This window comes from Rhincodon typus, chromosome 9 (assembly GCF_021869965.1).
Source record: "Rhincodon typus isolate 14 chromosome 9, sRhiTyp1.1, whole genome shotgun sequence".
Taxonomy (NCBI): Eukaryota; Metazoa; Chordata; class Chondrichthyes; order Orectolobiformes; family Rhincodontidae; genus Rhincodon; species Rhincodon typus.
The window spans coordinates 44,124,069-44,138,299 of record NC_063340.1 but is presented as its reverse complement, the minus strand read 5'-3'; the positions used below and the strand labels follow the sequence as shown (position 1 = coordinate 44,138,299).

The 14,231-nt window shown below is 38.8% G+C and overlaps 1 protein-coding gene across 1 annotated transcript in view; it reads left to right on the top strand.

The window, feature by feature from the left end:
• sptbn1 (spectrin, beta, non-erythrocytic 1) overlaps positions 1 to 14,231 on the top strand; it is a 390,719-nt gene that overhangs the window by 66,620 nt on the left and 309,868 nt on the right. The window contains exon 3 of the mRNA XM_048601480.1: positions 12,507 to 12,695. Coding sequence (XP_048457437.1) covers positions 12,551 to 12,695 — 145 coding nt within the window. The 5' untranslated portion in view covers positions 12,507 to 12,550. The remainder of the gene's footprint in view (positions 1 to 12,506; positions 12,696 to 14,231) is intronic.

Here is a 14,231-nt window from a genome sequence, read left to right as displayed (position 1 = left end):
GGCACATAGTGCTTGCCATGCAGCGTGAACTCTTGTGGTATAGAATGTACAACTTATATGTATTCATATATTTGGATTTCAAAATTAAGGCAGATAGGTCTTGGCTACTTCTGTGAATGGATTAAAAACGGTCAGAGTCCTTATGTAATAATGACTAAATTCATAATTTTGTCAAAAAGCAGATGGCCGCAGACCCCTGTGGTGTTAATGGATAGATGTTTAGACTGCTGGGTTTTTATAAGGTAGGATAAACCTGTACAGCCATTAACTTTGTTTTGAGTTCAAAAGAATTTAAGATTAAGCCAATTTTGAATTTAGTTCAGGAAGCACCAGAGTTGGACGCAGAAGTAAGTTTAGTTTCTGACCTAGATGGAGTTTGGGGCATTGAGGGATTTTGGGGGTTTAGTTTGTAAAACTTCCAAACCAGGAGAAATTAGTTAGAAATCTGCAGGTTATTAGAACTGAGAAAGTTTAGGTTGTCAGATATGTAGAAAGATTCATGTCAGCAGAGTTGGAAAGGAGTCTTGAAAAATTGTCTTCATAATTTATGCCAAAGGCACTGTGCAGAGTCAGTAAGTAGAATCCTGAAGGGTTGAAATAGCATGCAGTTCATATGAACTTGAATTTCTGTAAGGGAAACAGAATGAAAAATTTTGTTTTGCTATGTGTCTTGGATCTTTCTAACTGCTTCCTATATTTAGATATTTTGTTTTAGAAATGAAAGTTATTGTGTATATGACAAAACAGAAGTTTTAAGAAAATCTGCAACCTCATTTGAATGTGTCTTAGCAACTAATCGCCACGTTAACTAACTAAATAAAAGAAAATAATCCATCAAGCTGGGTTTCATTCTGGGATCTGACTTATCCAATTCGACCATCAGCTGGTATCATCATAACATTACTCACAATTAATACATTGGATTGATTGTATATTCTTTAGCACATTGCACTTTCTGAAGCTTGAAACAATGCCCATTTATGTCATTTTTAATGTAATAAAACAAAAGTCTTTGACAGCAGTACAATGAGATATTAAGGCAGTTGGCCAGAGGCTTGGTCAATGAGGTATATTTTAAGGACCACCAAAAAGGAGAAAAGAGAGTTGGAGAGATTTAAGGCAGGAATTTCAGAGCTTAAGATGTGGACAGCTGGAAACGCAGCCATCAATTTGTCATACTTTTGCAGGGGAAGTTCAAACTTGAAGAGCATAGCTATCTTGGAGGATGTAGGGCTGGGTGATTACAATAATCAGGAGGAGTGTGGCTATGGAGTGTTTTGAAGACAGATGAGAATTTTAACAGTGAATAATTTTTAATCGGGATCCAGTGCAGTCATTGGATACAGAGATGATGCGTGAATGGATTTGTGAGAGATTTTGAAGCAGAATTTTGGATGACCTTAAGTTTAGAGAGAGTAAAATGTGGTCCAGGTTGCGCCAAAGTGCAAACAGTGGAAAGAAGCATACAGAAACCCAAGGGTCCCGCTCACCTGTCTCCAAACACCACCGGTGGCAGATGTAGCATTTGACTGTTTAGTCATCTTGGGACCCACAACACTGGAATGGAAGAAAGCCATCCTCTCTTGCAAGGGACTGTCTGAAAAGAAAAAGCTAATATAAGCTTACATATGCATAAATTCATCTTGGAGTCAAATACAGCACAAATAGGTTTAGACTTGGATTGTTATCACAGGGAGGGATGGAGTTCATAGCTGGGGAACAGAGTTTTTGGTGAGAACTGAAGATAATGGTTTCCATCTTCCTAATGTTGTTGGAGATTTCTGGATGTCAGACAAGCAGTCTGATCAAGAGACACTGAAGGGATTAAGAGATGGGTGTTATTAATGTACACATGCAAACTAATGTTTTCGGATAATGCTGTTGGGGGTGCCATACAGCTCAGAAATAGAAGGTTGGGGGCTAAGGACAGATCATTTGGGGATATACTAAAGGTCATGCTCTGACAGTAGGCTAAACCAGCTATTGCAAGTAATTTCCTGACCTGGGTGAGTAGACAGGAATGGAACCAAGTGAATGCAATTTGAGTCATCTGATGGATGGTGGAGCAGATTTAGAGGAGAATAGTACAGTCAACCATGTAAAAGACTGCAAACAGGTCATGAAGGACAATGAGGAAAGGTTTATCTTTGTTACGGTCACATGGAATGTCATTTATGACTTTGATAAGACTCACTTCAGTACTGTAACAGAGCAGAAACCTGATTTGGAGGGATTCAAGCCCAGAGCTTTGGGGACAATGGGCATTATTGGGTGGAGACAAATGCTCTTGGATTTAATGAGGAAGAGGAGGTTAGGTATGAGACAATACTTTAGCCAGCCTCTCTTTATGAACAATGGAATAGTTTATTTTTTCCATTATGTTCAAAATCCTTTTGTGGTTTTAAAATTGAGTTTTGAGGAACATCAAATTAGTGCTAAAAATCCATGGATTTTTTTTAAAGGTGGTTCATATCCCTGTATTTGGAAGGCTGAAGTTGTGCAGTTACCCAGGATGTTGATTGTGGGAGATTCAGCAATGGTAATACCATTGAATTTCAATTGGTGATGGTTAGATTATCTCTCGTTAGAGATTGCCTTGCACTTGTATGGCGCAAATATTATTTACAATGTCTTCCCAAAACTGGATGTTGTCCAAGTGTTGCTGCAATTGGACATGGACTGCTACAGTATCTGACAAGTCGTGAATGGTGCTGAACATTCTGCAATCATTGGTGAATATTCCCACTTCTGACTTCTTTGATGGAGGGAAGGTCGTTGAAGCAATAAAAAATGGCTTATATTGGATTCCCTGAGGAATTCCTGCAGTAATGGCCCGGAACTGATGTGACTGACTTATAACAAGCACAGCCATCTTCTTTGTGTTAATTATGACTCTGGTCAGCAGAGGGGCTTTCTGCATCTTTCCCATTTTGCACCAAGATTGTAGTGAGGTCAGGAGCTGAGTAGCCCTGTGGGATCCCAAACTAAACATCAGCGAGCACTTGCTTGTTAAACAAGTGCTGCTTGATAACGTCTTCCATCATTTTACTGATGATCAAAAGTAGATGGTTAGGGTGGTAATTGGCTGGATTGGATTTGTACTACTTTTGCGTACAGGACATACCTGTGGAGGTTTGTAATTTTGGAGCTCAATTTTTTTTTGCCAGAATATTGTCAGGGCCTATAACAATAATACTATACAGTGCCTTTGGTGTCTCTTCATATCATGTGGAGAAAATCAAATTGACTGAAGACTGATATGCGTGATGCTGGGGACATTGGGAGCAGGCTGAAGTAGATTGTCCACTTGACATATATGGCTGAAGGTGTTGCAAATGTTTCAGCCTTATTTTTTGCACTGATGTGTCGGGCTGTTCCATTGTTGAGGATGCTGATATTCGTGAATTTGCTGTGGGTTGTTTAATTGCCCACCACCAATCACAACTAGATGTGACTGGACTGCAGATCTCAAATCAGACGCGGTGGTTGTGGGATTACCTGATTCCATTTATCGCTTGCTGCCTATTCTGGTTAGGGTGCAAGTAGTCCTGAGTTGTATTTTTACCAGATTGACACGTCATCTTTAGGTATGCCTAGTGCTGTCCCTGGCATGCTGTTCTGCTTTCTTGATTGAACCAGGGTTAATCCCCTGAATACTAGTAGATTGACAGATATGCCAGGCATGAGGTTGCAAATTGTGGTTGAATATGATTGTGATGCTGCTAATCGTCCATAGCACCTCATGTAATGCATAGTCTTCAGTTACTAGATCTGTTTGAAATCTACACCACTTAGTGCAGTGATAATGCCATACAGCATCATGGTGGGTACCCTTCATGCAAAGATGGGACTTTGTCTTTGCAAGGACTGTGCAGTGGTCACTTGTATGGTTACCATCTCAAGATAGTTGCATTTGTGGACCTGATAACATGACCTATTATCGTGAGACTTAATGGGGCCTGGAATCAATGTTAAGGACCTGGATCCCTGGATTACTAGCCCAGCAACAGTACCACTGTGCCAACACCTCCCATTTAAAGCAGAGTGCTAATCAATGTAGGGGTATAGAGATATTTTTCAACTTCCCACGTTGTTTTAAACAGAACACTCAACCAGTTGAAATTACAATAAAACTTGAAAGTAGAGGCTGACAGTTTTTTTTTACGTTTTGTACACATTGTGATACTTTTTTCTATGTGATAGTAGTTCATGATGTAGTATTATTTTTAGTTAGTAACTTGGGTTCTAAAGTGGACAGAACCATGTATAGCTGTAAGTTTAATTTGTATTCCTATAATGTCGAGCTAAGAAGGGAAGTACGTAGTTTTGATTTCATTCTTGGGTTCTGAGTATGGTGATGGATTAGCTGGAAATATGTTTTTATGCATTTAAATAAGGCTTTTTAAACCCTTGAGGTGAATAGTTCAAAGCCTTAAAAGCAAGGATAAGAGAGAGGGAAAAACTTGAGCTGTTGCCCAACAACAGTGTACTAACAATAAATCCCAAATGCTGCAGTTGGTACAGTATTATATCACCTGCACATTTAATTTCTGCAAAAGCGTGACACGAAGACAGAGACAGAAACAAGTTATTTTAGAAAGACAAAGTCATACAGAAGATCTGTTATTTCAGATACTTGGATTGTTTTGATTAATTATTATGTAGTGTAAAATTGTTTTTTGTGATAAGTTTTGATGTTTTGTTGTTTACATCATATTGTTAACTTTTTGTGAATATGACTTAGCACCACTGTAAACTGCAAAACTAAAACTGCCTTTCAGGCCAGGTTTCATTCTGGGGTATGAATTGTCCAGTGTTACTATCATCTGGGATCATAACAAATGCTTAACAAATCTTACATAATGGTAGTCAATGTGAGGATTGATTTACCTTTGTAGGACAGATTGTTGTGATAAATCACTGCGTTAAAAGCATAACTACATTATAAATAAGTATCTAATAGTGATTTCTGAGTAGGCAAAAAAGCTCTTCTAGCGGATTCTCCTTTTCAATGTATTAACTATGAATGGTCAAATTTTGGAAGCTGTTCAACATGTATTCTCAGCTTTGCACGTCTGTGCAGTTGTATACTGTGCAGAATCAAATCTGTGGTATATTTAGTAATGTGACAATCCTAGCAATGCATACGTAGTCTTTAAACATTTTCCATAATTCTAATCATGCAATAGTTTTGGAATTGCATTAAATTTTGATGGTTAAGGGGCTAATTTGTTTGAGATTCCAAAGCCCTCGTTTAATTGTCAAGTGATGATATTTAAATAAAAACCTGCAGTTAGTTGAGCCAGTGGAAATGTAGGTTGATGCCATTGAGACTATAACTAAAACCTCTATAGATATCCGCTGGAAAGCTGAAAAGCAGGTTCAAGATGTTGCATTGTTCCTGTACAATAAATCAATTTCTGTATTTATCCACAAGTTGTTCCAGTTGTACAGTATGCACATTGATGGATCTGAGTGAGACATTGAGGGAGAGTTGAAGTATAAAGGATTACAGAATAGCATAGAATTTGAGTATTGATGAAGAAAGAGACCTGATGTAAAACCTTTTTTGTCTTGTGCTCTACAGTAAAAATGCAAGAATGTCCAAATTTAAAGGGAGGAACAACTTGTACTGCACAACAAAAAGGTGCTTGTGTATAATTTTAATTGAATATTAATGTATAATTGTATGAAAAATTTCTTCCATTTTCAGGATAAAAAAACAAGACTGGAAAACTGAAGCATTGAATTACAGCAAAATATTCTGTTATGATTGAAGACTACAGGTTTTTATTTGTCAGAATAGCGATTAGGAACAATTTGCAGTTCATGCCCCCCAAATCTAATCTATTCTCAATTTGCACCACATAACACGCAGAGAAGTCATGGAAGTTATAATTAGATAGTAACATAACCAGTTACTTTCAATTAAATGTTCTGTTGGATTTTCTCATATTTCTGTCTTGAGTCCACAGTTGCATGCTTCAGTCAGATTTCAAAATTTGGAGCAGTGACTGCACCATGCTATTGCCAACATATGTAGCTGTACTGCCACTTAGTGGTTGAAAGTAAAAAATTACAGCTGATTATTGGCCAAAAAGCAAACTATATTTAAAAATCAAGGGCCCCATTAACAGCAACAGAAAATACAAGTGGAAAATAAACTTAAACTAAAGCAGAAATTTGAAAAATAAAATCAGACTGTCTCTTCATGGTTTGCTTCACTTGCATCCTCTTACATTATATTGACATGTTTCTAATAAGGTAATTTTGGTATGTTGAGAACTTGTATATTTCCAGCATGGATTAGGCATACAATTTCCCAATGTGTTCCCTGCATGCGTGGGAACGGAAGAGAAAAATAGTTTAGATACTATTCCTAAAAATATGCGTAAGTGCACTTCCTGTACATTGCATGCAAGATGTCATGCCTTGTTGATTAGTTTAACGTTTGTATTTGTAAGACGGCAATGCATTAGAATGCTAATGAAAGCCTGAGGGTCATTGATGTTTAAAATAAAATTACTCCAGATTTTTCAAAAGAAAATTCTCATTTATTTGTATCTTAGGATCAAATTATGTCTTTGCATGAATAAAACATAAAATACTTTTTAATGTTTCATGATTAAACTATGGAGTTGTTTGCTGACGATTGGTCATCGCTGTTATTGTCCATCTTTCATTTCCAACTTTCTCTTTTTCTCCTTTTTTCCCCCTCTTCTGCTTGACCTAAAGCCTAAACTTGATCTTGGTTCTATTCTACGTTTTACCATGGGAAAGTGATCGCTCATATATTACTAGTTTCATGTACCAATTTGAGCGCACAAATTATCAATCTCATGTTATTTTTGTAGGTGGTCATCTACTAGATATTTTTCTGCATTATAAGTTTCACATGATGTGGGCACAATATGTGTTATTCGAATATATTACCTGATTTAAGAACAGCTTCTTGCCTGCTTTTATCAGACTCATGAATAGACCTCTCATTAGAGTTGATCTTTCTCTGCACCTTCTCTGTAGCTGTATCACTGCATTCTGCAATCTGTTCTATTACCTTGATGTACTTATGTAAGGTATGATTCACCTGGTTAGCACGCAAAACAATACTTTTCACTGTATCTCAGTACAGGTAACAATAAATCCAATCAAATCAAAGATTTTGGTTTGTTGCAATTCAAAAAAAACTGTGCTAGTCACGTTTACATGAGAGACCCAAATGTCTAATATCTATAAAACCAGGAGAAAGACAGACAGACAGCCTTTACCTATTTTAAAATGTTGAATTTTGAAAGCAATCAAAGTATCTGAGGGAATTGTTAGTAGGGAGAGGAAGAGGTAAACTGCTAGTTTTGAGTGTGAGAATAACTCTGACAACATTAAACACTTTCACGAATGAATGAATTGTTACTGGAGCAAGAGAAAGGACAGGATACAGGAAAGGAGCTGTTTAAAAGGAAAGAATTAAGGGGAATGAGGAGAGCAATTTAATGGGAAGGTAAGGGGATAGGGGAGATGGAGTGGGATTGGTGAAAAAAGAGCACATACGATGGCTTAGGATAGGGAGACACCCGCCCCAAATGTAGGTTGAAAGTTGTTTCCTACTTTATCACCTGCCAGTTTTTATCCAAGTAATGAAAGAAGACAGAAGAAAACAGAAGTAGTTATTGAGGATCAAACACTGAAAGAGAGACACAGGAGGGACACAAAATCAGCAACACGTGGAGATCAGGCCAAAGGATGACCATATTTCCCAACTGATGGTGTGTTGCAATAAGTATTGACCAGTAGATTAAAAACCTTGCTATTTTGGTGAGACTTTCAAATCAGCATTTATGATTAGTAAACACACCCAATGGGAATTTCCTTGTATAAGTAGCTGTCTGTCATTGTCAAATTGCAAAGTGAATGATTGATTGCCACTAGGAGATGTTCTTAGTTTCTAGTCTCTTGGCCGGTCAACCGACCGCATTTATATAATTGTTAATCACAGGATTTTCATGGCAATTGGCTGTCCTTTAAGTATTTTTAGGCATCCCTTGGGTTTCAAGCCTGACCACTCCAATGTGACCATTCTAGAAGTTTTAAATGTGTAGCTCCCATCAGTGCAGGCTTTCCTGTTTCTTTGAGCTCTAAGGGCAAACTTTCTGATATCTCCCCTGTTAACTTCAATCTTGTGAACCTTCTTAATATGTTTGACTCTGCTGACCATGCTTATTCTGTGCAGCCTTCTTGTTCAGCCCTTCTCACATTCAAAGCAGTAAAGAAATTGAGACAGCAAAAGATTAGGAAAGGAATCACAGGGAGTTGAGACAGATTAGGAATTTTAGGGGCATGGGCTGCCATCCAATTTGTTTCCAGATGGAAAGAGCAGAACTGTGAATACACAGGTAGAGACATGTATGCAAAGACAGGTAACCATGGGAAAAGTAAAACCTGTTGAGAGAGGAAGTTGACATATTGTGGCACAGATACCAAATAACAAAGAGAATATGGGTTGCAGATAAGAAAACAAAATCTCAAAACCCACTCTTCAACTTAGATTTTCACATCTGAGGCTGGTGTTTAGAGCTGGAGAATCTGCCAGCTCACTGCCCTTGCTTTAGGATAATGTGTCCTGAATGACAGCACCTTTGCTGTGTTTGGGTGGCTGTTGGAGAGGCAGATGTGGGATGGAGTTGGGTCTGCCACTTCCAAACTCCAATCATGGGTGGCAAGACTTGAAGCATGCTGGCTAATGAGCCTTCTGCAGTGCATAGAATCGTAGAATTGCCACAGTGTGGAAGCAGGCAATTTGGCCAATTGAGTCCACACTGACTCTCCAAAGAAAATCCCACCCAGGCCCAGCCCCTCTAATCCTGCATTTCCCATAGTTAATCTAGCTTGCACATCTCTGACACTACAGGCAATTTAGCATGGCTAATCCATCTAACATGCATACCTTTGGACTGTGGGAGGAAACCAGAGCATCTAGAGGAAATCCATGTAGATGTGGAGAGAATGTGCAAACACCACACAGAAAGTCACCTGAGGGTGGAATCGAGCCCAGGTCCCTGGTGTTGTGAGGCAGCAGTGTTAAGCACTGAGCCATCATGCCACCCCTGAACTTCTTCAGAACTTCATCCCAGTGGTATTCTTAAATATTAGATACTCCAGGCCTCACCACTGCGCCCGCCCCCCCCCACCACTTCTCATGTCAAACATGCCAAACCATGCTGCTCAGCCACACCTATACTCCTTGTAGCCCTGCTGCCAGCTTAGTGCCAACCTATGTCTCTTCCCCACACAATGAAACTTGTGTCCCCCTTGCAAAACACGGTGCCAATCATACCCTTCACACTCCCAGAACGTTTACAGATCCTTCTGTGAAGTGTTGATAAGATCTGTCAAGCTGACAAGTTCCTTAAGTAGCCTGCCTTTCAGAAATAGAAAAATACTGCCTGCCTGTATCTGACAGTTGAAAACAAATTGTTGCCAGAAAATTCAATGACTGTTTGTTGACATAAACCTACATGTTAAAGTGGCCAAAGGCTGCACTATCATTAGAGAGAGACGACTGGTGGTGAGTTTAACTTCATCATGCCTCAAGTGAGGGGTGAGGTTGAGAAGGCAGGAAGTTCATGGTAACCTCAGCCAGTGCAGGAATTGATCTCATGCTGTTGTATCCAGCCCAGTGAGCTAACAGACCTCAAACAACATGTAATCGTCGTAGCATTGACGTAGATTACACAATGCTGTCAAGTTATCGGTATCACAGCACGTAGGGATCTGTGAATTTACAGTTTGATGACAACTCAAAAAAGTTATTTAGAGATAGCTGCCTTTGTGGGCTTATCAATATAAATTTGTTTTTCCTCCCGTCACACCTCCCCAAAGAGAATGAAACTGTATCTTTTGAGGCATTTTCATTACTTATCAATGATTAACTTAATATTATTGCTATGACACAATAACAGTAATAATATACTGACATTAAACATACAGTGAATTACACAGCAGCCATGTTTTACATATATCCACGGGCATCACATCATCGGTGTTGTTTATATTGCTCTCAATAAAGCATCCACCATAACATTTTCTTCAGGAGCGTAAACAATTTTCAAATTATATGGTTGGAGAATTTATTCCAATGCAATAATCATAAATCTTATTCTGAAATTTTTCTAAGAAAGTCCAAGGATTGTGGTCTATAAAAATAATAATTTCTTCTATGTTGCTCATGTAAATTTCAAAATGATGTAGAAGTATCACAATATTCAATATCTCCTTTTCCACTGCATAATGTTGATATGGTCACTTTCTTTGAATAATAACTGATTGGTCGTCAAATCCCCAACTATTCATTTTACAGTAAAACAGCCCCACACCAATGACCTTGGCATTAACAGTTTGAATGGCTTTGCATAATTCAGCGCAGCTAAAACCAATGTGGTTTCTCAGCACAGCCTTCAAGTTTTCAAAGGCACTTTGGCATCCATTTAAAATTTCTGCCTTTCTGTAACAAATTCATTAAAGGTGCAATGACAGTTCTTAAGTGCAGAACAAACCTGTGATAGAATCCAATCATGCCAATATAATGCAAACTTTCATGGTTTGTCCTAAGCACGGGAAAGAACCCAGGCTTTCCCTTCTCTAGGTGCTGTTTGGCCTTGTCCCAAGGCGTGGTCCAGCTAAGCCACCTTTGTCTTGGTAAAATTACTCTTAGCCAAATTTATAACTTAATTGTCTTTTTGTAGTTGATCAAACAGTCAAACGATATCAATGTTCTTCCCTTGTTTGGCTAAAAACAACCAAATCATCAATTGAAACAACAGTTATGTTCCTTCCTACTTTATTAGTTAATCATTAAAACATTGGTGTAATTTTCAACTGTTCTAGATGCTCCCAAATAGGGAAAAATCCTCCTACCATTCACCCTATAAAATCCTCTCAGAATCTTATATTTTGATATGATCACCTCTCATTCTTTTAAACTCCAACTGGTAAATGATAAATTCAATCTGATGAGATCTCATAAAGTAATCTCTTCATCCCAGGAACCAGAGAATCCTTAATGGGGAGGCAGGCCATTCAACCCATTAAGTCCACACGTACCCTCCGAAGAGCATCCCGCCCCCCACCCTATCCCTGTAACCTTGCATTTCCCATTACTAATCCACCTAGCCTGCACATCCCTGCATACTGTGGGCAGTTTAGCATGGCCAGTCCACCAAACCTGCACATCTTTGGGCTGTGGGAGGAAACCGGAGCATTGGAAGGAAACCTATGCAGACGTGGGGAGAATGTGCAAATGTCACACAGACAGTTGCCCAAGGCCAGAATCAAACTTAGGTCCCTGACGTTATGAGGCAACAGTGCTAACCACTGAGCCACCATCAGTTAAGTGAACCTTTGCTGAATAGCATCTCATTCAGTTATATCTTTTCTTAAGCAAGGAGGCCAAATCTTTACACAGTACTCCAGATATGATCTAACTAAGGCTTGTTACAACTGCATAATAGTTGGTTAGCTCAGCTGGCTGGATGGCTGGTTTGTGAATGCAGAGTGATGCCGACAAAATGGGTTCAGTTCCTGCACCAGCTGAGATTACCATGAATTTTAACCTTGCCCCTTGCATGAGGGATAGTTACCCTCAAGATAAACCACTATCAATTATCTTTAATGAGAGAGCAACGCTATAGGGCAATGGTGACTTGCTGCAGCAGCACATCAATACCTTTATGCTATATTCCCCTTGTAATAAATGCCAACAGAGAGCTGTGGAGGCAGAGTCCTTGTATATATTTAAGGCGAAGAGAGATTATTGATCAGTAGGGGAATCGAGGGTTATGGGGAAAGGGCATGCAAGTGGATATGAGAAATGTTGTCAAAATAGCCATGATCCTATTGAATGGAGGAGCAAACTAGAGGGGCTGAACAGCCTAATTTTGTTGCTATTTCTTATGGTCTCATTCCATTTGCCTTCCTAATCACTCATTGTGCCTGTATACCAACTTTTAGATTCTTGTAACAGGACACAAACACGCTGTACACAACACTTCACAACTTCTGTCCATTCAAATATTATACTTTTTTTTATTATTCCTGCTACTTGAGCAAATGTGTAATACAAGAGACAGCCTAATTACAAATAATATTTTTAAATTTATGACAGTGGATGCTTTGAAAATGTTATTAAGTGTGGCCTTTCTCCTTTTATTGTACAGTTTCAGAAAATCTCAAATTAATTTTAGCATTTTAAAATTTTCTTCTGTAGTATTTTGTTTCACATTGGTGACAGTTTAGGCAAAATATTTTGGAATTGGGTAATTTATTCCACTCCTATGCTGCATCGCATTGGTGCACCTTTCTTTAGTCCAGTTTACGTCTGTAGTCTGTGACAGTTCTATCTGTGTGCTGATCTGCCCTTGAGCAAGACATAAATTTGACATCTGCAGTTCCAGATGTGCATTTACCATTTATGATCCTTTGTGTTCTGAAGTGCTGTTTTGATTTGTTTTCAGAATTTTTTGTGAAAGGCAGCTCATGACGAGGGACAGCTAAGAAGATGACAGCAATAGCAACAGACTACGACAACATTGATATTCAACAGCAATATAGTGATGTCAACAATCGTTGGGATGTGGAAGAATGGGATAATGAAAACAGCTCTGCCAGGCTGTTTGAAAGATCCCGCATCAAAGCTTTAGCAGGTATGTTTCATTTATACAACACCTTTTTTAGTCAGATTAAGTTTACAATAGACTAAAGAGAAGTATACCTGTTATTTATTTTACTTTAAGTATGTCAATTTGGTCCCTTTTCTCATTTCTGGAAAACCATTTACTATTCATTTGGCATACAGTAGTCTAATTCTCACTGAAGCATACATTTATTATTTGGAAGAGAATGAATGCTTAACTGTTATTCAGCTGCAGAGGGCATCAGTCTTGACACTAACAGTGGTATGTACACCGACCTGGCTTTCAACCTGGCCCCTTGCATAGTAATCAGGAATAGAAGTCCTAGTCTTTTTCACAAATGTATTTTTTCCTCCAAATTCCCTTCCTTTCCCATATAATGTGTACTATTAAATATACTGGAAACTGTAATGACATTCTACTGTATGAAGAGTCTTTGTAACAAATTTCTCACTACTACTGTGGAATTTATTTTAACTGAGTGAATGTCTTTGATTTTAATGTACAATAGTGAAAAGAAATGTAATAATACAACACAACAGTCACTTGCTCAATAGTATAGTGGCTGCAAGTGTGTTTTTGATTCTGAATTGTTCACAAACTTGATAGAATAAATCTTTATGATTTGCTTGCTGATCAGCTTCTTTTGAAATAGTATAATGGATCTTTAACAATATCATTTCTAAGCAAATGATTGTTTGGGAGGCAGATTTTGGAAAGGTGCAGAAGTAATAGGGTTGTTGTCATGGGTGACTTCAACTTCCCTAATATAGATTGGAACTTCCTTAGTGGAAATAGTTTGGATGGAGCAGTTTTTGTCAGGTGCGTCTGGGAAGGATTTCTGACTCAATATGTAGATAGGCCGACGAGAGGGGAGGCCATTTTGGATTTGGTGCTTAGCACCGAACCAGGCCAGGTGTCAGATCTCTCGGTGGGAGGGCATTTTGGTGATAGTGATCACAATTCCCTGACCTTTACTATAGTCATGGAGAGGAATAGGAGCAGACAGTATGGGAAAGTATTTAATTGGGGGAGGGGGAATTACAATGCTGTTAGGCAAGAAATTGGGAACAGATGTTCTCTGGGAAATGCACAACAGAAATGTGGAGGTCGGTTAGGGAGCAGTTGCTACAGGTACTGGATAGGTTTGTCCACTGAGGCAAGGAAGGGATGGTAAGGTGAAGGAACCTTGGATGACAAGACATGTGGAATATTTAGTCAGGAGAATGAAGGAAGCTTACTTAAGGTTGAGGAAGCAAAGATTGGATAGGGCTCTAGAGGTTACAAGGTAGCCTGGAAGGAACTGAAGAATGGACTTAGGAGAGCTAGAAGGGGGTATGAAAAAGCCTTGGCGGGTAGGATCAAGGAAAACCCCAAGGCATTCTATGCTTATGTGAGAAAAAGAGGATGGCCAGAGTGAGGGTAGGGCCAATTAAGGATAGTGGAGGGAACTTGTGCAGGGAATCAGAATGGGTAGGGGAGGTCCTTAATGAATACATTGTTTCACCAGTGAGAGGAACCTTGACATTTGTGAGGACAGCATGAAAC